The sequence below is a fragment of the Odontomachus brunneus genome, unplaced genomic scaffold, assembly GCF_010583005.1.
Source record: "Odontomachus brunneus isolate Ranch 3 - 2012 unplaced genomic scaffold, Obru_v1 Obru_scaffold_004, whole genome shotgun sequence".
NCBI lineage: Eukaryota > Metazoa > Arthropoda > Insecta > Hymenoptera > Formicidae > Odontomachus > Odontomachus brunneus.
The window spans coordinates 4,277,188-4,298,601 of record NW_022639454.1 but is presented as its reverse complement, the minus strand read 5'-3'; the positions used below and the strand labels follow the sequence as shown (position 1 = coordinate 4,298,601).

General features: G+C 37.1%; 1 protein-coding gene across 5 annotated transcripts in view; it reads right to left on the bottom strand.

Moving 5' to 3' along the window:
- Nucleotides 1–112: 112 nt before the first annotated feature.
- The window catches only part of LOC116846744 (protein purity of essence), a 25,699-nt gene continuing 4,397 nt past the window's right edge, over nt 113–21,414 (bottom strand). For 2 of the 5 annotated variants that reach the window (XM_032820984.1, XM_032820992.1), the window contains exons 12-56: nt 21,104–21,330; nt 20,536–20,745; nt 20,096–20,280; nt 19,803–19,944; nt 19,463–19,740; nt 19,074–19,380; nt 18,786–18,943; nt 18,433–18,672; nt 18,121–18,332; nt 17,845–18,025; nt 17,542–17,748; nt 17,263–17,454; nt 16,390–17,060; nt 15,991–16,193; nt 15,585–15,744; nt 14,123–15,501; nt 13,876–14,033; nt 13,629–13,766; nt 13,467–13,499; nt 12,860–13,061; nt 12,593–12,782; nt 12,139–12,522; nt 11,589–12,043; nt 11,361–11,474; nt 11,026–11,235; nt 9,436–9,612; nt 9,180–9,354; nt 8,920–9,070; nt 8,613–8,841; nt 8,400–8,549; nt 8,015–8,317; nt 7,701–7,927; nt 5,567–7,331; nt 5,335–5,496; nt 4,455–5,079; nt 4,159–4,349; nt 3,894–4,070; nt 3,358–3,774; nt 2,861–3,256; nt 2,629–2,763; nt 2,144–2,485; nt 1,445–1,899; nt 1,036–1,360; nt 789–948; nt 113–505 (exon numbers count right to left, since the gene is read on the bottom strand). In XM_032820984.1, coding sequence (XP_032676875.1) covers nt 441–505; nt 789–948; nt 1,036–1,360; nt 1,445–1,899; nt 2,144–2,485; nt 2,629–2,763; nt 2,861–3,256; nt 3,358–3,774; nt 3,894–4,070; nt 4,159–4,349; nt 4,455–5,079; nt 5,335–5,496; nt 5,567–7,331; nt 7,701–7,927; nt 8,015–8,317; nt 8,400–8,549; nt 8,613–8,841; nt 8,920–9,070; nt 9,180–9,354; nt 9,436–9,612; nt 11,026–11,235; nt 11,361–11,474; nt 11,589–12,043; nt 12,139–12,522; nt 12,593–12,782; nt 12,860–13,061; nt 13,467–13,499; nt 13,629–13,766; nt 13,876–14,033; nt 14,123–15,501; nt 15,585–15,744; nt 15,991–16,193; nt 16,390–17,060; nt 17,263–17,454; nt 17,542–17,748; nt 17,845–18,025; nt 18,121–18,332; nt 18,433–18,672; nt 18,786–18,943; nt 19,074–19,380; nt 19,463–19,740; nt 19,803–19,944; nt 20,096–20,280; nt 20,536–20,745; nt 21,104–21,330 — 13,463 coding nt within the window. In that variant the 3' untranslated portion in view covers nt 113–440. The remainder of the gene's footprint in view (nt 506–788; nt 949–1,035; nt 1,361–1,444; nt 1,900–2,143; nt 2,486–2,628; nt 2,764–2,860; nt 3,257–3,357; nt 3,775–3,893; nt 4,071–4,158; nt 4,350–4,454; nt 5,080–5,334; nt 5,497–5,566; nt 7,332–7,700; nt 7,928–8,014; nt 8,318–8,399; nt 8,550–8,612; nt 8,842–8,919; nt 9,071–9,179; nt 9,355–9,435; nt 9,613–11,025; nt 11,236–11,360; nt 11,475–11,588; nt 12,044–12,138; nt 12,523–12,592; nt 12,783–12,859; nt 13,062–13,466; nt 13,500–13,628; nt 13,767–13,875; nt 14,034–14,122; nt 15,502–15,584; nt 15,745–15,990; nt 16,194–16,389; nt 17,061–17,262; nt 17,455–17,541; nt 17,749–17,844; nt 18,026–18,120; nt 18,333–18,432; nt 18,673–18,785; nt 18,944–19,073; nt 19,381–19,462; nt 19,741–19,802; nt 19,945–20,095; nt 20,281–20,535; nt 20,746–21,103; nt 21,331–21,414) is intronic. The other 3 variants (XM_032821017.1, XM_032820999.1, XM_032821009.1) reach the window with 2 other exon arrangements.

Here is a 21,414-nt window from a genome sequence, read left to right as displayed (position 1 = left end):
GTGATAAAAGGAATAATCTTTTTCAAAAAATGGTGATTTAAGTCACGAAAAGATATCTCGGTGCAGAAACACTATCGTGAGGATAATATACAACAGGGATTTTACGGATAAATATATGTAAACGCTTTATTTAGTCGCAGTTTATTAAAGCACAAGTTCTTTTCATATAGATACATATTTGTCTACAAGTAAAGATTTATGCAACATGAAGAATAATTTATCTTAATCTTTCTTATCACGTAACATAATTTTTTCAAAGCAAAAGATTCCACCATGAAAGACTGGAATATATCACGTTTAATCAATCTGTAATATGTAACACGAAACTCCTTCCGATATGAAAGTCTTGAAAGTGACTATATCATTTGGGCGAAAGAAAAGGAAACTGATTCGCCGGTAACAATGCAGTATAAGCTACGTAAAGTGAACTTCCAGTATTTTCAAGCGAAGCGCCGCAGGACATCATAGATATACGTGGGAGGATTTCTTATATATTCCAATATGCCTGTAAATGAAATATTTTTTTAGTATCTTAATCGAATAAAATTGAAACGAGTAGTCAAAAAAATAAGAACGAATTTTAAAAATTCATTTTGTTAATCATGAAAAATAGAACTCGACGAGCTTTAGCTTCGGTAAAAATAACAATAATTAGATCAAGAAACATTTTAGCTTTAAATCTCTAGTTTCCATATATTGCATTATCGAATGCAAAGAAATATCGCCAATTCTTGAGTTAACTTATTTTTACATGGAACTCTTCAATTTCTTGTACATTAAGGACTTACCAATGATATCGCAAAACTCCTCGAACGATGTGCACGGTAATAACTCGTCGCGATATATCGCAAGCACGCGCTCAGAGGCTTTTAACATCGTCTCATCATTGTGCCTGATGTATTCAGCTAAAACTGTGGGCCACTGCTCCTCGGTCAGAACATTTACATTCTGTAAACACGAAAAGCATGTCTTTAGACAAACAAATATGATTTAATTAATATATGAGGAGACTAATGTTAAGAAAATTGCAGTAACCTTGAAGAAGTATGTATACATGCAATCCACTAGACCAAAGAAGATTAAAACGCTTTTATAAACTGCGTAATCCTTGGGGGTTGGATCTACGATGTTTTTCGTGGAAGCCGAGGGAGATACGTAGCGTTGATGCGCGAGAACGAGCAGTCGACTGAGATGTACAAATCTATGCAATTCCCATCGATCAGGCGTGAGGAAAAGCAGCGAAAGCGTGCACTGATACAACGGCCCCTCTGCCTCGTAACAACACTCGAGCCATGATGGTCCTGGCTGCGTTTCCAGATAAGTCGTCAGGGCTCTTTCCTCTCTAGTTGCTGATCGCGTTCTGCAAGCGAATATCAAATTATAATATCAATAACAAACTTCCGTTTCGCTGAATACCTTCAAAATTCCAACAAGATGTACTTACGAGTTAACAACGTACAAAGCCATATGTATTAAATACGGTATTATATGCATATTGGACTGGGGACCACCGCCGCCGGTGTCCTCGTGGAAACTTTTCTCTTGAGCAAAGCGTAAGAAAAGCAACTTCAAATCATGTATGGTCGACGAGTACGATATATCGCGATGACTAGTACACTCCTGCAGGTAAGTGTTGTGTCTAGCTAAACAACTGGCGAAAGCAGATTCCGGGACTTGCGGGCCCCATAACGGCAACAGTCCGTTGCACTTCGTGTTGGCGTTCTGCAACGCCGCGCTTTCCCATTCGTCTCGAGCGCGCGCCAAACGCACCGCGGACATATGACAATCCACGTGGACGACGTTGAAGTGCGTGACGGTCGTGTAGCCGACGGTCTTTCGTTGTTTCGTCTCGAATTCTTCCACGTTGCAACGCTTCGTGAAGGTATAAATACCTAACACCTGTAGCGAGAATAATAAAGAACGATATCAGTGAAACGATAAATGTGCAGAACATTCAACTATATTTTGCAAAAATGTCGAAGCGCGTGTGACTTTTATCGCGGAAATTATTAATATCGTAAATACTTCCGCTAAGAAAGATCAACTAGAAATTATTGGCATGTAAAATTACATACTTTCCGTTAACTTTATAAAAAAAAAAACGCTCTTTGTAAATAATAAAACAGTATAACATTATTTTTACCATATTTGGTTTAAATTTATATCCTTCACGGCAGATAACACAGATTAGTCCAGTTTCATCTCCCAAATCTTCCATCTGTTGAAGAATAGTTCCGCTGGCAGTGACCTGTCCCTTGTCATTAGTTTGCATACCAAGTGCACCTAATTGTCTCTCTCGCATCGCCATAGCTAAACGCTTCTTCTCGCTGCGTGTGTGTTGGCGAACTTCTTCAATTAATTCAGCTACTCGTTTATTGGTGCACAATGCTTCCAACAGATTCTCCGCCAACGAGCCTACATGATCGTTCGAAGACACTTGCTCTAATTTATGGAATATGCTAATGGTTACTTGCGACACCGCCAACTGCAACATAATAACAGTAAAATAATCAAATATCCAATTAAACAATCTATGGATGATCTGTGAAACTTAATAATAGGTTATGAAAATAATTAATAATTGGTATTATTAACTGATTTGTGAAGGTAAAATGTATTGTGCGTTACCTGAGTTGGTTCATGATCCGTAGCTAAACCCGTGAGGAAACGGAGAATATACTTCAAGGCTGGTTTAGAAATAAAATCTTTCAGCTCGTCACTATCTGTGCGTAAGAGCGTGGGTTTGACGCATGGTGCGTGCACCTGTAAATATAATAGAAAAAAGCAAATCAATCTCACAAATCTTAGAAAAATGTTAATTAATCTCTAATAAATACACTTTTCACAGCGTTTTACTCACGGTGATGTATTCAAGAGCATCCTTCACTATACCCATGCTTATGATGTAATCCTTCAACGTATTGCCAATTGCATTTCGTTTAATACCTTGAGTGAGTATGCAGAAGAGCTCTAGCTTCTGCTCATCCTCGGGAGTGTGCTCGAAGTCGAATTTGTAAAAGTTTAACACCGGTTTAAAGTAATCACACAAGAGTGCCATTTTTTCATTGTTGCCATAAGTCAACGCTGCCAAAACTCTTGTAAGATGCGCGAGCACGCTAGTGTTCTGTCTCACTGCCATGGACTGTGTGCACGATAAAAGTGCTTTAACATGTTCCGGACCACCGAGAGTATGTGAGAACGTCTCGAATACACTGAGATGTTGTGAAGCCGCATTCGCTAATATCGTTTCCATAATCTAAAAATAGTAAAAAAATATTTAAGTTAGCATAACATAAAGTAATTGAAGAGAACATGATTAACATTACGCGTATTAACTTTTTTTTTTATAATACTTACATCCAGTAATTGCTCAGTAATTTTCGCTTGAGAGTTCTCAGGGTCTGTGGCAAGGCAACGTTGAAGAACGTCCAGAAACACAGTGATCGCTCCTAATTCGGGTTTGCTCAAAATCTCTTGGTTCTTCTTCACTTTAACACACAATCTAAACAATTTCAGTAGCACTTGCAAAAGAGGTCTCGCGCGATTTACATCGTGTATCACGGCCAATCTATCTAACATGACTTGAAGACCACCACAGTCCGCCAGTACACTTGCCATCTTGAAAACTTCCTCATTGTTTACTTCCTGTTCGCTACTAGCATTTAAAATTTCAACAAATTCTTCGGTAGCGTCGCCAAGAAGACCACGCATACGATATATAACTCGCATGGCATCGCATTCACCGCCTTCTAACAACCAGATCTTCTTATAAACCTAAACAAAGAATGAAAAAAATATGTTCGATTATCTTATAGGAAAAAAAAAGTTTTCCAAGATTAATTATTCACATTATATACTTTTTTATTATATAAACTTATGGAATTAACAATTACCTCCTTGACAGGAAGATCCAGACTGATAATCTTGTTGTTGACGAGAAGTTCCATACCGTTATCGTCTTCCAGAAGCGCAACCAATTCACAATCTTGACAAATCTTATTTTTAACATCTCTCATAAGTGGGCCGAGTCCGGGTTCCAAGCTACTATAAGGATTTCCCAACATTCTCCCCTGTGAAAATGTAAGGGACAAATATTCTTAAGTTTAAAGATTTTACGCGAAAACAAATAAAAAACAAGATACGAAAGAAATATCTCACCTGCAAGAAATCTTCCTGTTGTGGATCTTTTTCGAGCGTCAAGAAGAATTCTCCGATATCGTTCTCCTCCGGATAGATAATCGAACATAATCTTTCAAATATGAAGAGTGGAGTACGAACGTCTTGAGGATTATACTTTTGTACAGTTTCAACACAGATTACCATGAATGCCTTTGTTTCCTCTTCGGTACCTGATACACAAAAAAATATATATTACTGGCATGTACAAACGATGTATAGTTATTTACAAATATTTAAACGCAGAAAGCTTCCAAATTATTAACTGATTTTATTACCGGTCGTCATTTCTTCTAAAAGTTCCAACAGTTTTTCTTGCGTATCGTCGATCAGTCTAGTACGTTGTACGACGAGTCTTCTGAGTGACAGATAGCCGTTTAATACCGCGCCGACTAGTCGTCCCTTATATTGCTGCTTGATATTTTCCTGTTCCAAGAAAGTCGCCAAAAGTTCCGTGAGCATTTTTAGCGAATATCCCTGAGCGAGATCGCTAGTCAACGTAGTCTCTTCTAGCCGATGTAACTCTTCTATTTCCCTAGTCAAGAGATCTGCCAGTAAAGTCATTACACCGCGCACTGCCAAAAATTGCTTCCAAGGTGATTGTCTAATTAAGCTTTGATATAAAGTCAGAAACTCGGTACTGCTCTCGCCAGCGGTACGTAACTCTTCCAAATAACATGTCAGCAAAACCAGAACTTCCTTCTTTCTCTCTGTGCCTTGACACAGGCTTTCTATCATGTTGCAAGCGACTTGTCGCGCTAAACGAGAACTAGGATTGAAGAGTACTTCCTTCAACCAGGCACCGTCGGACAGTTTCAACGGCTGAACGCCTTGATGCCGCATATAACGTTGATGCCATCTATGCCCGTATTTTTCTACCAAATACAACACTCGAGCTTCATCCTAAAGTAAAAAAATTCAACGAATTATGAAACTATTTCAGTAAATTTATTATATTTTGCTTTATTTGTTATAAATATTTGAAATTTTATTATAAATATTATAATTATAAATATTATAAATTATTTATTATATTCTATAAAAGATAGTAAAATAATAAAATTCTATTATTATTCTATGATTATTAATGCAACGAATGCGATTTTACGATTTTATTTGTGTTAAAAATTTTCTTAGCTACTTATATTTTATACTAACTTTTTTAAGAGGCTTTGCTGTAGGTGGTTCCGTTTTCTTAGCCGGCATGCGGTGAAGCCATTCGGAATACGAATGCTTGGGATCACCGCTGATCCATTTACCCACATCAATACTGATGCCTTCTGGTGGCTGTATTGTCGCCAGAGACTCCATGGTCTTATCCTAATATGAGAATTATAAGTTAAATCGTATGCACAAGAAGGAAGAAAAAGATAACTGATTGTACACTTACTTTATTTTTTTTAGAAACCGGTTGGTCGGGTTTAATAAGACCTTGTAAGATTTTCAAGCATGGCAATATGATACTTTCCATAACGACGGGACTTTTCGATTCTTTGCAAGCGGTCAAGAACAGCTGCATAACGCATCGCAATTTCTGCTCCCAGCAAGAGTCCTCTTTTTGCACAAGTGCTGCGAGAAGAGCCATTTCGTGACGCACAGCAATTGAGAGATCAGGAGTGGCGACTCGTCCACGAAGCGTCAGCGTGATTCGATTAGTTAGAAGAGAACATATCTCCTTAGTTGATTGCACGTTATCCCTCGTGACGAGGCACAATAGCTGTCGCACTTCCTCCTGCATCTGCACCGTGCCCTTTCGCAAATTATGCTCCACGAGTTCCTGAATCAATCCCTGTTTGCATAGAACATCTCTGGCGACACTGTTGGTGGCCAACGCGCGTAATAGAGTAAGACAGTGCTCCGTTGCAGCGGATGCACAACCGTAACAGCGTCCCACTGGCGAGACTATCGTTTCGTCCTTCGTAACGTCGCTTACGGACATACCGTATGACGACTGCGAGCTACTTTGACCTCGTTGATTTCTATCGTAGGCAACGAGTTCCTTGCGACAAGCCAGAACACGTTGAATAACCTTGCTGAGTTCTTCGAAAGAGGTTTTGCATTCGCCACAATATCTCTGCGCGAGCAACTGAATTGCTCTGTTCACTTGAGTGCTACCGGATATCTGTATACCGTCTTCCAGCCCACGGTCTAAACGATGCTCAGATATTTTAATGAGCAGCATCTCCAGCGTGGGTTTGTTAGATATCAGAGTCTTGTACACTCTGTCCGCCTTCTCCAATAGAGTATTAATGGTCGTTACCGTTTTCTTCCGGTCATCGTCGCTCTCAATCGGATCGACAGCGCAACACGGCCTACCGGTAAGTGTGTAATCAAATTTAGCATATTTGCAGAATCCACAAGCGTGACATAAGAACGGATCTTTCTCGTCGTAGTTAATCGCTCGACACTTGTGACATTGGAACACGTTCTCGCCGCAATTTGCGCAAATGCCAGGATTTGCTGGCACATTGGCGGAACATCGTGGGCATTGCAGCATCTCGGATGAAGCCTGGATATTCTCGTAAAAATCGGCGTATTCAATCATGAGGTTACAGGCCACTATCGGTAGCGGGAATTCCATCTTGACTTCCGTCTGTCCTTGCGCGAGCGTAATTTTCTTCGCTTTGTGCCACATCGCTGGCTTGTTCTTCAATTCCACGACAGCCTGCACCGATCGATTGTTATAGTAGACATTGATAGTACGAACCATCTTCGTTCTTTTTAGATCGCCGATGCGTAGAGTGATGCGGCTGATGGTGTGACTGCCGACTAGCTTCACTATTTGTGTCGTCGTCGTAAACTTAGAATCCACCTTGATAGATGACAGTTTGATCGTCGCCATTGACACCTCTGGATTATTGCACACGAGACAAGGTTCGCTCTCCAAATAATAACCGTCTAATTCAACAAATTGTGCCAAATTCACATAAAGATTTGCGTTGGAATGTCGCGCGAGTAGTTGATTCTGCGCATGCAAAACAGCTACCGCTTGTTCCATGTATGTATGCATCTTCTTTCCGGCATGCGGTGTTTTTAAACAGAAGTAACCGAGTAAGTCGACAAACTGCGCCGCTTTTCTGCCATAAGCTGGAAGTAAAGGCCATAGGCGCCATAGAAGATCTAGCAGGACCTCCTGATCAGACGGTCCACAGTTTCTAAAGTTTGAAAAATACATATTTTATATTTTCGAATCGATTAAATTATCAGAATATGTAATTACTAGAATATAAATAATGAAAAATGAATAATGAAATTGAAAAATACATATTTTATATTTTCGAATCGATTAAATTATCAGAATATGTAATTACTAGAATATAAATAATGAAAAATGAATAATGAAATTGAAAAATACATATTTTATATTTTCGAATCGATTAAATTATCAGAATATGTAATTACTAGAATATAAATAATGAAAAATGAATAATGAAATTGAAAAATACATATTTTATATTTTCGAATCGATTAAATTATCAGAATATATAATTACTAGAATATAAATAATGAAACTGACAACTTACTTATAAATAGCAAGTATAAGAGAATGCGCTTGCCAACGAACATTTGTGTTGTTTGTTTCAAGCAAGAAAGTCTGTATAAACTTTATTAGCAATGCAGGATGCACTTGTTTTTGGATTTGTTCAACCAACGTTAAACATTGTGCTTCTTCAAATTTAGCCTCTGTATCAGAATCCTCTGATTTTTCGCGTTCTCGTCTCTCTTTTGTGCCGGTCGTTGACTTAGAGTCCTGATGGAAACAGTAAAATGTACGAAATAAATATCAATCTCTTTAATAATGTAATAATTAACTCTATTTCGTCTTTGATACATTTACCTTTGATCTCGTATCTCTGGCTTCCTTACATTTGTTATTTGAACAAATAGCACATTGCAACAATTGAAGCACCGTGGGGCTTACACCTTCGTCCAAAAGCGTCGATATCGAAAACAGATATGACAGAACAGTGTTCTGCTTCAGGCAAAATCGTTGCCAATTTCCTGTACGGCTGGTAGCAATTTCCACGCAGCATTTGAGATGTTCGATCAGTTCTACCAATGAATCGTAAGGCAAACTGATAGAATGCGGACGCGCATGCAAAGGATCGTATCCACCGGTGCTGCAGCACTGTTGCACGGACTGATGATGCAAAAGTTTAAAAAGTTAGTGAGCTTCCAACGTTGGTTTTTCTTCAAAGTGCATTATTGTTCTTTAAAATTACCTGCACGTGAGATATAAGAGCGTGTAGATCTCGTAGTTGCCTGTATTTCTCCTTGTTGCCGCAAATGAAGAGCAGCAATTTACGTACTTGTCGTCTGACAAACGGCGTTTGGTATGACATCATGTATTCACAGAGATAGAAATACCACGGCTGTACAGATTGAGACAATTATAATGTACTCTTGCCAAAAAGAGAGTATAAAAGAAAGGTTACCTGTTCAAACGCAGGTTGCACTATCGTGCTTTCTGCATATTTGTGCACCTGGTATGGCAATCGTAACACCATCTCCGTAAGTAATTGAGGATAAGGTTCGAATACGTCGCCAGCATGGCCTTTGACATATTGACGCAAAAAGAACGGTGACATATCTGGAGGCGACATAGTAAGATGCTCTTTAAGCAATTGACCTCCTATCATAGTACCAGGTTCTTCGGTAGTGGTACTAATAAATCAAATTCATTCGTAAGATATTTGTACTGATTCCAAAAAAGTCATAAAAGTATCTGTGCAGTGAACTTACGTTTTCCAGTAATCTAGTAAGGCCTGTAACAGCGTTAGGCAATAGTCAATAACGCCAGCCTTGCTCAGTATTGCAGCAGTGGTCTGTGAAACAAAGTTCGGGTTGTCCGAGGAAGTTTTCGTGGCGTATTTCGAACGAGACATAAGAACGCCTAAGGAAAAAAAATAAGAGAGAGAAAATAGTAAAGATTATATATCCAATAATATATTATCATTAATATATATTCATTTAAGTTTGCAAATGCACTATTATTTACTTACTTAATAAGCGCATAATAACCAGATGGACTTCCCTCTTATTGCTGCGTTCGCATATATTGTTCGTATCAGGTTTATCCATTTCAAGTTCTTTTACGAGCATTTGCAATAAACGCTCGACGCATGCTTTGTCTCTTTCATCTTGACCATCGAGATCGGAAGTTAACATTAGCACAACCTAGCAGAAAATAACAGATTTTAAATTGTTTTCTTATTTATACGTAACTTCTCGCTACTGTATAAAATTACGGAAAAATACCTGCATAAACGGAATAGCGAGTACTCCTCGAACGTTTATCAGATTGGGCACAAATTGTGTAAATCTATCCAACAATAAAAGGCGTATAGCATGTAGTTTCACGGTGATCTCGCCAGTTGTGTCATTTTCTTGCTCCACACCCTGCTCTTGCTCCGTACCTTCTTCTTGCTCAGTGGTCTAATGGTGGTGACAAATAATAATTCATAAATATAAATATACTTATATCGTTTACTAATTGGTTCTACCATTCTTTGTTTCGAAACTTCTGAGTAAAATAACGAATATGCGTTAATAATACTATTTTAGATGTATATGAGAAACAAGTTTACGATAAAAAGTATTATTAACGCGTGCAATATGATCGTTTAGACGTAACTTTCTCGATAAAGCTATGAATGACATCTTAACTATTAAATTTCCACACATAATTGCAGATTCGGAGCCTCAATGGAATGCAGTTTGTATCTCTGACGAATGCTCAGTCTTTATAATAATTTGCTTACTCAATCCAAATAGTTGATTTCAAGTTATCCATTGCTAATTCATTCAGACTCCAATCACACATTAGAGGGATTCAACGAAGTCTTATAGCACGTTCAATAAAAATGTCTGAGATGAGAGATATTCGTTTAGTCCTAGTTGATTTGATATTTTCTAATAATGTTTTCGTGGCAGTGTGGGTTAAAGGCAACTTTTGAGAACGGAGGTCCAAGTTTTTGAACGATGGGCAATTCGATGAAAGAAGTTAAGATTAGTGCAGATTCGCTTCAGAAATGCAATATGAAGGAACACCCGTGAGATCCACTTTCAACAATATATAGTATTGAAGACAGCAGGTCTTTTAAGTATGATATTTCTCGCGAGATATATATACATATATATACACACATATATACATATATATACACACAATTGCCCTAACAACTAAACTCTCTATATTCCAATCTTTTATGAAGAATACCAGTGCAGTGTACTTCGCATATACCATACATATACATATATGCCATGCGCAATTTTAAAACAAGATATACTTTTACTTTAATGGTTTGACTGTACGATGAATATCTATAATATATGTACAAATTACTATGTACACATCTCTACAGATTACTGATTAATTCATAAAATAAGTATACAGTGATATATACACAACATAATTTTCAAATGAAAATTCAAATTCGATGAAGTAACGTACACAGGTATGAAAGTGATTTTTAACTTAGCAGTTATAAGTTATTCTTCACAGAGGAAATTCGAAATCGGTTTTCTTATACGAATTAAACATGCGAGAAGAATTAACAGTAAAAAAAACAGTAGATTCTCATCTAGGATCTCAAAATCAACTATGATCCCAGCAATAACAGAAGACTACGGATGAAGTCAGTCTCAAGTAAATAACGATGAAACGAGTTCGAGTGAAATAAGAGAAAGAATATTACATCATGGGTGAAAATAAACTTTGGTGTTTATAAGAATACATCAAGACGTTGAAACGCGAGTATCGTCCAGTCTCCGCCACTGCTTCTCCTGCTTTCAAGAACATATGTAAGTCTGCTACGTAACCTGTACTACAGAGTACACTGAACTTACAGTGAAAGTTGTGGGAACATCTAGAGTATTAGTTTCAGAACGTGGCGCTTGATTGACTCCAATTCCAATCGGAGGCATAGCGTCGGGAGCATTGTCTCCGTACGCGGAACTCCTGCCAGAAACATTATGCTCCCCTGTCATGCTGTCAACGGCGCTGCCTCCGCTATCGCTTCCACCGCTCTCGCTACCCTTGCTACCACCACTACCACCCTAACATAAAATGTGTCCCAAGCGTTACTACGATATGTGCAAGTTCTAAGACTCTGTTGATCCACGTCCACATACTTTCGCTGAATAGCGCCAAGGCAGAGTACGTATGCTAAGATGTAACTCACTTGCTCGGCGGGAGATGTTCGTAGGGTACTACCATCGGTTGCGGCAGTTGATCCCTCATCGTCGGAGCCTCCCGCGGAGGCAGTCGTGTCGGAATAATGGCCAGCTTCTTGTCCCTAATTCGCAACATTAAATTTTTGCTTATCGAATGTCGAAAAATAACGACTGAATGTTCCATAAAATTTGAGTAACATTTGTAAAGGCGATATATTGTTACAAAGAAACATTACCTGAGTAGCACTAGGAACTTGTACCAATCCCTGCGTTGCTAAATTCTGCAAGCTCTGCAACGCAGAACCGCTTAGATTCTGGAGGCTCTGTATACCCTGCAAGTTAGGGAAACCTTGCTGGAATCCTTGCCGTAGTGCTTGCAAGTCAGCACCTCCTTCGTGATCTTGTAAACTGAGAGCTATTGCGAGCTCTACCATCGCTTCGTCATCAGCATCTGGAGGCACGTCGAGTAATTGCGGGAAATTACCCGCGCCGAGCAATGCTTCCAGCGGATGATTCACCACTCTAGCAGCTGCCGAATTTTGATTTCCCTCGGCGCCGAGCATAGCTGCCACTCTATCCACGGCTTCGACGGCTTCGATGTCAAATTGCTGTTCTACATCACGTTCCACAGTGTCTTGAGAGGCCTGCGATGGAACCGAGGTGGACTTTTCTTCGGCTTCGGCAACTACGCCTGTGTTATAACAAGAAATTATAATTTAATATATCCGATTTATTCTTGTAGTAGATTTATTCTTATAATGCTAAAATAGTTCTTATTCTCTATACCTGGCGTACTACAATTTGGCGGACTCGGTATATACACCCTCCTGCGTCTATATCTGGGCCTCAATACTCTGATTATTGCGTGCTTAGCGCTGAAGCTGATTATCGTATCTGAAGACAGTAACAACTGCAGATATAATTTAGCGGCAATCGGAGTATTATTTTCAACGTCGCATATAGTGAAGGCATGAATGATTTCCACAATGGCATGCACTGTTCCCTCAGCATGTGTAAGTCCTGGTACGACCACCGGAGCAAGTGCCATATTCTTAGGATATGACACATGCAAGGACCATAATATCTCCATCAATTGTATAACTAGGTGTTGATTTCCGTCTGCTTTTGTACGTGAACGAGCTTCTAAGCGATCTTTTTCGAAAACAGGCACTAGAAAAGCAAACAGCATGATATATTTGCTTCTCTGCAGTGAAGGAATATTAATAATTACAATGCATACCGTTACTCTCATCAATCGACTTATTCGCATATTGCTCGGCAAATTTTGCGAGATTATGCGGACGAGAAACCGCAATAGCACGAACGATAAGTACAAGTCTGTAAAAGTTCTCCGCGTCGATATCACATGAGTCATTGGCCTCTCTCATTGATTTTAAGGACTCAAGCACGTGCGATAACAATGCGTGGTCCTGAAGAAAATGCAGAAAAACTTAAGTAGAATATATGTACAAGTGTGAGAAATTCTTAATAAATAAATTATTATTACCTTATGGAAATGATAAGCCTGTTTAGTGTTGTGAAGAGCAGCTAACAAAGCTATTGTATGCATTTGCACAGATGGTGGTGTAGGTAATATTAACAATTGCGAAGCAACATCGATCGCTGTGGATTTTAACGACGGTTTGTTGTCGTCATGCGAGGATAAGATAAACGAAGATTCCAAGACTTCCAGAATACTGGATATCATCCTATAAGTTAAAAAAAAATGGTTAAAGTGTATTGTTACTGATAAAATCGATCAAGATATACAAAATTAATCGTGCACTTTCGTGACAAATTTATATGATATTTCCTAATTAATTAATTAAATTTATTTTCACATAAGTAATTGGTACAAATAGTGATATAACCCACACATAAGGATAATTTGTTAAAGAGAAGAAAGGATAACAATAGACTAATTTCCTGAAAAATGATTACCGAAATTTATTTCGCATGCTATCAGCCAAAGACATAAAGTTAAAGACAAATGTTTGCTCTTTTTCGTCAAACTACCATTAGGCCAATCATAAATCGTCAACTAATTCTGTGATGACACAAATTGCCAAATCTAGTCCTATTTTTGCGATAATAAAATCGTAATATGCTCTTACCTTTCTATGTTAACCGAACTATCCTTTGTTGTTCTGATAATGTCGTCATTGCATGGATTAAAGAATACTCTTTTTATAAAGTAATTATAACTAATGTATCACATATATAAAAATTATTTTAACATACTTATTGATTGAACATTAATATGAATATTGACGTACTTATCGGTTGAAGATAATGGCGCAGGAGAAACGATAGTGTTGTCAGTTTCATTGTTGATCGTCGTCACTGGCGCAGATGTTGGTTGAGGTTCCTCTATCTCTTCAGGCCAACCAAATGCATCCTTAGTCTTACCATATCTTTATGAAAAAAAAAGTATAACATCAATTTAATGTAAATATATCATGTCTGCATTTGCATCTCATGTATCTGTCTAAAGACATGATATTGTATTGTAGTGTTACTAACATTTTTATGGAATCAACCATAATAACACCTTCTGGATCTTGAGACGGCCCAAAAGTGATCGTTAATTTTTTGTCAGCTTGAAGGCTTTCCTCTCTAGTTAAAGGGATGTCAAACCAACGACTTCTGGTTAACGTAGTCCGTATACTTCTGCCGAATACCTTTGCGAAGGCGATAATCGTGAAACTTGATTGAAATATAATACAAAAAAAAACCTTTATATACCACAAGAACATACATCTCGACTTACCTCGACATACAGAGGTGCTCGTTGAATGTCCTGATTGCCGAAAAGTACTCTTATTCCCGTCATTACTAAAATCGCATCGTTATTTGTAACTTCCACGTTAAAACCCATAGCTTTCGTGGAGACTACGTACATCCCAGTGGTGTTTAAACGATGTTTGATTTGTGCGACATTATAAATTTGTAGTAGATCATTGCCACCGAATTCGACGTCATTCATCATTTGACAATGTTCGAAGAAATCAATAGGAAACGTGACATGTGATCCCGATGGCTTTCCTATCTTGTTAGTTTTTTTCTTTCGTGTCGGTTTAATGCCAGAGGTAGTGCTAATCGGTTGTACGGTGGATGACATCCAAAATCCAGTTTGCTCCATACCAGCCATATAAATTCTCAGACTTCCATCTTCGCATAACAGTATTAGAGTCGTGCGATGTTCAGCATTCGAACTGGGATGTCGAATCGCAACCATATCCATAATCTTCGCCTTCACAGGTACCACTTTAATCTCTTGTATCATGATCGTGTCGGGTTTAATCATTAGTATTACTGGATTATTACTGGTTTGCATAATCGAACAAACCAATCCAGGATGATTCGCCACTTCGCTCCATTGACACAAAGGTTGCGGCTGGTTATTATTGGATTTATTCCCGTTAGTCTTGTTGGCCAGATTAATTTGGAACACTACGGTAATGTCGGAGACCATGTGTTTCAACGGCGCTATAAAGCTCTTACCGCAAGCGTAACTGAAGAACAGTAATTGCAACGCATGGGAGTAATAAATGGAAACTCCACCACTGCCCACTTGACCGTTGTCCTTTAGCTCCGGATGATAAACGTCTAAGGTATTTGTCACATAAAAAGCACCGTGCTTAGCTAAGCTCTCCTCGTCCATCACTTGGCTATAAATGTATCCGGCTGAGGACATTAACAGCATGTGGAATGTACCATCCTCTGAGTGCATAAAGGTACAATCCCTTATCTTTCCCGTTGGCACAAGGAAATAATATTGTGGACTCAACGCATCTCTTCCCAAGTCGTAAATTTTAACAAAGTCGGCGGTGACCAATGCCAATTGCGTCTGTGCACCAGGAAGCCATAATGCCTTGATAATAAAGTTCCCGCTGTCGAGCTGAGGATGTAAGACTAAATGATCGGACACAGTTCCTGAGCTGTTGAATGTAAGCACGTGACAATCTTTAAATCCACAAACGGCCAAGAAGTCCTCGTTCCATTGGTTTCCAGTAACCGAAAGGACAGTGAAAGGTACTGGAGCTGAAGCGAGTCTTGTCAAAGTTAACTTTCTTTTGGAAGAATCAGCTTGCTTCAGCAACGCACTAAGTTGTAACACTGTTATCTTCCCCTTTTCATGTGAAACTGCTGCTTGAACGAAGACACGTCAATTATAGCTTTATCTACTTATCAACAAGACTGCAAATAACTATACTATTTTGTAAACTCACCTAAGTGTTGTCGTTTACCATGTGGAGATGAGAGACAACACATGGCGACACGTCGTATCATATGAGCGGATAACAATTGTCTAATTGTTTGACCCTGATCTCCTGAATAATTCATTCTCACATTTTCAAATGCACCCTCCTGAGATCCCAAGGTTGGTAACTAATAGAGAAATAATATATATTTATTAGAGAGATGTTATATATATACATAACACATATACATAGAATAAAAATATCAAACAATATTTTATTACCGCATGCGTAAAAAATCAAATTGTTTAACAACTATAAATTCTTACAAGTTAGTTAAATTTTGTGGCATTCTTATAAAGTTTAATCCAAAAAATAATCAAATGGTATCAACGCTAATATTACAGAATAATACTATAGAATAATATGCAAATACCATAAGTTGATCTGTATGTTCAAACTTCTTATCAAGTGTATGTAAATGTTTAAGCGCCAATTGGGCTCGTGCATGGCAACCAACTGGCGAGTAACGCTGACAAGATACATCCACTGCAGGCACCAATACATGTGTTAAGTCCACTAACGAAGACACTAATCCACTTTTCCATAGTTGAGAATATATCCAATCTTTAGAAGATTCTACAAATATTAATTATTTAAATATTAGTTAACAAGTATAAATTAAATTATAATCACATTAGATGACATTTCAAATTTTCGTTTCCGCTCATTTTTATCCATTTATAAATCAAATAAGTAAAACCTAATAGAAAGTGACAACAGAATGATATTTATAACAAGTGTTATTTTTTTTAAAACTGTATAATATTATTACCCAGTTGCTTGGCTAGACATGCTTGTTTCTGAATGTCACGTCCGCTTCTTTCGTGTTTATCATACAAATGTACAGGACTAGATGCTCTTCGGCGTAAGCTGCTTGTGAGGAGCAGATTGCTTTCCACGGGAGCTCCAATATTGTTGTATGGTATATTACTGCCTACCTGATGTTCCGAACTTTGCGGGCTACGTTTCGTCAATGCTTGGCATGATCCGTCATCTTTAGCGCCGCAATCGCAAAAGAAGTTCCCGTATTTGGCATATGTCACATCGTGTCCGCGATGACACACTCGCGCGCATACGGTGCAAACACCGACTCCATCGACCATGTTGCACGTATGACAATGATACCAATGTTGATTCATAAATTCTTTTTGCGTAATTGTGAAAGTGCAAAGTTTGTTGCACAGACTGTCTTCGTCCGAATCCTCGGCAGCGCTATCATCGTCCTCGTGCGGAATTTCGTCCACCCAATCGCTGTCATTCACATCGTTATTAGGAATAGCACCTTCCCACGGTGGACTAGTTGCTCGATCTTGCGACTGCGCCTGCTGTGGACAAATCGCACCCACTATGTCGGCTATGTAATTTAACAAACAGCAACTAGCTTCGATGTATAGTAATGGCTTGTCGAGAGTCTGGGGATCCTTATTCATGATTTGCTCTTTGCTGTACAGAATAAATTCCATAGTGAGTACATTACGAGAGAGAGGGAGAGAGAGAGAGAGAGAGAGAGAGAGAGAGAGAGAGAGAATATAAAATGTTCGATTACAATAAATACAGACAATTTCATTCTTATCGGAATATCAAAATTAACGCGCCTATGATATGTAAGCAGACTTTGTAACTTCAAACATCCTTAAAAACCTACCAAAGTTCGACCCATTCAGTCGCAGCTTTAAATAGTAATCTATGTCCTTTCTCTGATCCAGCATCGGCCAGTGTAGACATAATATGCATCAATTCCGAGAACCTATTCCCTTCGATTGTAGGAGAAAGAATATTGTACGCTAATGGTATAAGAGCTTGGAGAATAGTTATCGAGACGTCTACACTAGTATTGCTGTTAAAAAATATATATTCAGTATAATTTAGTTTTTAAAGGAGCATATAATTTAATTTTTACTGATAATTGATTTTGAAAATTCACCTCTTATCTTTTACTATATAATTTGTAAGCGCCCGCAAGAAACGGCTATTTTCGTGGATTGAGTGCTGTTCGTCGTTATTAGTCACAGGTTGATTGTTGGTGCTGTCAGATACCGAAATCGCCCATTGAACTTGTTCGTTATTAGATGCATTGTTTTTCTCATCCGGTTTCTGACTATCTTCTGGTGTACTAGAGACAGCTACCACTCTATAATGATAAATTATCATTTCATATCAACGCAAATAAGTATAAATGTATATCTCGCAAAACTAAAATGACGAGTACGTCATTCTAGTAACATACGTATTTGTGGCAGCAGTTGTAGGTGTTGGAATATTCGTTGTAGAGGTACTCGTCGGTATTTTACTCGTTGCTCCTAATATGACGTGTCTAAACCAACTTTGCAATTTCTCACTTTCGACATTGGCAAAACTGGCCACAGAATTGCAGAGACGATCCAACGATCCGTCAGTCGTTTTTTCGGCTAATACGCACAGGTTTTATGTAAAAAATAAAACTGATATATTTTCTCCATATCAAAAATACTTTAAAAGTCCTTATAAATTAATTTATGTTTACCTGTTCTGAACAATGCGTTGAAAAAGTGTAAAATGTAAGTGCTAAACTGTAGGGAGGCTTGAAGTGACGTTATAGACAACAAGATAGATACAAGACTGTGATTTGAATCAGAAGCAAAAAACATGTCTAAAGCTTTACATCCAAGAGGTTTCTCCAAAAGCCGCTCCCAATATTTGATACATTGCTTCAATATTTCCTCATCGATAACAACACTAAAAATCGTATAATATTTATGTATAATAATCGTGATATATTAGAACATTAGTCGATCAAAAAACTTCTACTCGTTTACAAATACGTTATCGCATTTACCTAATAGATCCATTTGTAGTATCAGTATAGTCGATTATCAAATTGTAAGTATGATTTAGCACAAACAAGTGCTCTCGCAAGTGTCGTGCTTCATTGTCATTATCCTGTCCTAATAATTTCGTTAATGTATTTGTAGCCATATCTCGAAGATAATCAGTGCGAGCATCCATGGATATTGAAATAAGGATGTTTACTGCTTGAGAATGTATGTCTGACTGCTGTTCCGGAGATGCCGCAGCACTGAAATAAAAGTATCGCGTTAACGAATAGGGAATTAGAAAAGCAGAAAATTCAAAAACAGAAATTAATATTAAATGGAGATTATAATTAATTATAAATATTTTGAAACTTACGTTATATATTCCATTATAAATGAAATCAAACAATGCAGCAAGTTTTTCAGAGACGGATTAATAGAAAACGTTGGATGTTCAGACAGGGAACTAACATGATAACTCACTGTAGTGAGAATATAACTTTCAGCTGGTATTATATCATTTGCATATGTATGCTGTAAAATCAAAAGTATATTATTTTCTTGTATCATATGTACAATAGACTTACAAACCTAATATATATATATATATATAACACAAATTTTACTTTTCAAAACACTTCTATTTTCACAATTATTAACTTACCCAAGTTACAAGAGGAAATGCTATACTCTTCCACTTATCTAACGCAGATTTAATGCTACTCGGCAAATATGAAACCAACGATGCTTCTGTTCCCCAATTTGCACCTGCCATTGACAGAATATTATCCAAAATTAAATAGTCTCGTGTATCATATTTCGTATCCTCCTCAGTAGATTCGAATGTATGATATAATATATTAGACCGACATGATAATAGAATTGCTTCTGTCAATGATAAAATATGTGGTAGAATTTCAATTATCATTTTACTCCTGTTTGAAGATGTAGAATCTGTGTTTTGTGGACTTCTACAAAAAGATTCGCATAATTATAATATAAAAGTAATATAATCTATAAAAAATACCTCTAAATACAACTTAATTTACATACTTAGTGGTTTCAATATTCTCAGTCGAGTTCTTCGATATGTTCTCATCCATAAGAACTTGTAGTTTTCCTACAACTGCAGCCAGTATGTATAAAGAACCAAGTTTTGGTAAAGACGTTTTTGGCATTATTTTATCAGTAGAGCTATATTCAGGTTTAAGTGAAACAATACAATTTTTTGCCAAGGTAACATCATATTTGAGGGAATTTACAGTAGATGACACTGTTTTTAATAAATTTTCAGCATACTGTGTGTACATTCCTTGTTTTACCAAACAATCCTATAAAAAAATAATCATTAATGTAGCACAAAAACACAAAGACATCAGCTATGTTATTTTACCTTCATCCAACCGGTGAAAGTCTTATATGCAGCTCTTGGCCCCCATATTAATGAATGAAGTAACATTGGTCCAGCTGATATTTCCTCGCCAAGAGCAAGCTTATTCATGTAAGGAGTCGAGGGAGGTAACATCAATAATAATCTATTATAAATACATACGGCTTATTACATTTTGTACATATATATTACAATTAAATCTAATAAAAATATTACAACAGTGTAAGTTTCCAATATATAAAATCATGTAGTGTATGTCCATGTATATGTAATCTACAAAAGCATTTTATACTTACTCCCAACATATAGAAAAACAATAGTGAATTGCACACAGTCCTGTAAATGTTATTTTTTCTTTATTATCAGCACCATTTTTTTTGTGCATATCTGTTTGATTAAGCACATTCAAAATATCAATCAATGCATCGACTAAAAGAGGATATTTCATTTTATCCGGTGTGCCCAGAATAAAATTGCAAGCCTGTAGAATAATTTATATTATACATAACTGTTTAAAAAATTATTACAGATGAAAGATTCAGTGTTTGCATGAAAGGTCTGTATCATAAAAAATTGTATTAAAAGAATAGTTACATAATTCCTCTTTATAGTTATGAATCAAAATGAGCAAAATAGTGGAGTGCAATTTTTCATGTTAAAATCTATTTTTGTAAGAAAATTCGCTCACATTTTCTTTGTAATGATTTTTTTTGTTTTATTCAAATATTATACTTACTAATCCATCCAATTTTGGAGCATCCTGATTATTAAAATCTGTTCTCGATAAATTATAAAATCGTGGTTTCATTGAAAATTCATCTTGTGAGCCGTATTTACGATAATTATCCTCTATTTCTACCCAAGGAGTAAAGGCTCTGCTGTTTTGTTTATTTGCATCTTTTGTATCATATACTAAACTTGTAGCAGAGAACAGATTCCACTGTACCTATACACAGAAAGAGAAAATTAAATTTTGCAAAAACTAGAATTAATGTAATTAATGTAATTAGTGTAATTAATATAAATGTACAAGATATTTACTACCACTCAGGTGGCGCTTTCACACTGGTGGCCCTGTTATCTTGCATCAGTCATACAGACCAATATTTTTAATTTAGCATTCAGTATCGATTCCGTATTACAAAAATATCAAGCAATCAAAATGAAATATTATGAATGATAAATGAATATAATGAGTGAATGTATTACGGAACAATGATAATGAAGAAATTACCGAATGCCTTTGAAATTCATATATAAATATACCGTGGCAGACATGTATATAACAAATACATATATCTTACTTGTTCAAGCAATACTGGATGTGCGTCATACAGATGCTTCATCATATACTCAAGTAACAGTAATAATCGAGATAAATGCAACAACTGCGAATCTTTCATTGGCGTTTTGACCGCTTCACTGCAACGCACTGCACCACTTCCAGTTACCAATAATACAGACTTCTTTTGCATTAAATTCAGGGAATGGAATAAGAAGAGAACTAGCTGAGCGTGTTCTACGTTTAAATCTACAAACATATATCAATAATTAATGTCTAGTGATGAACAATAAAGTATTATGAAAATAACGTTACATAATTTCCAAATTTATT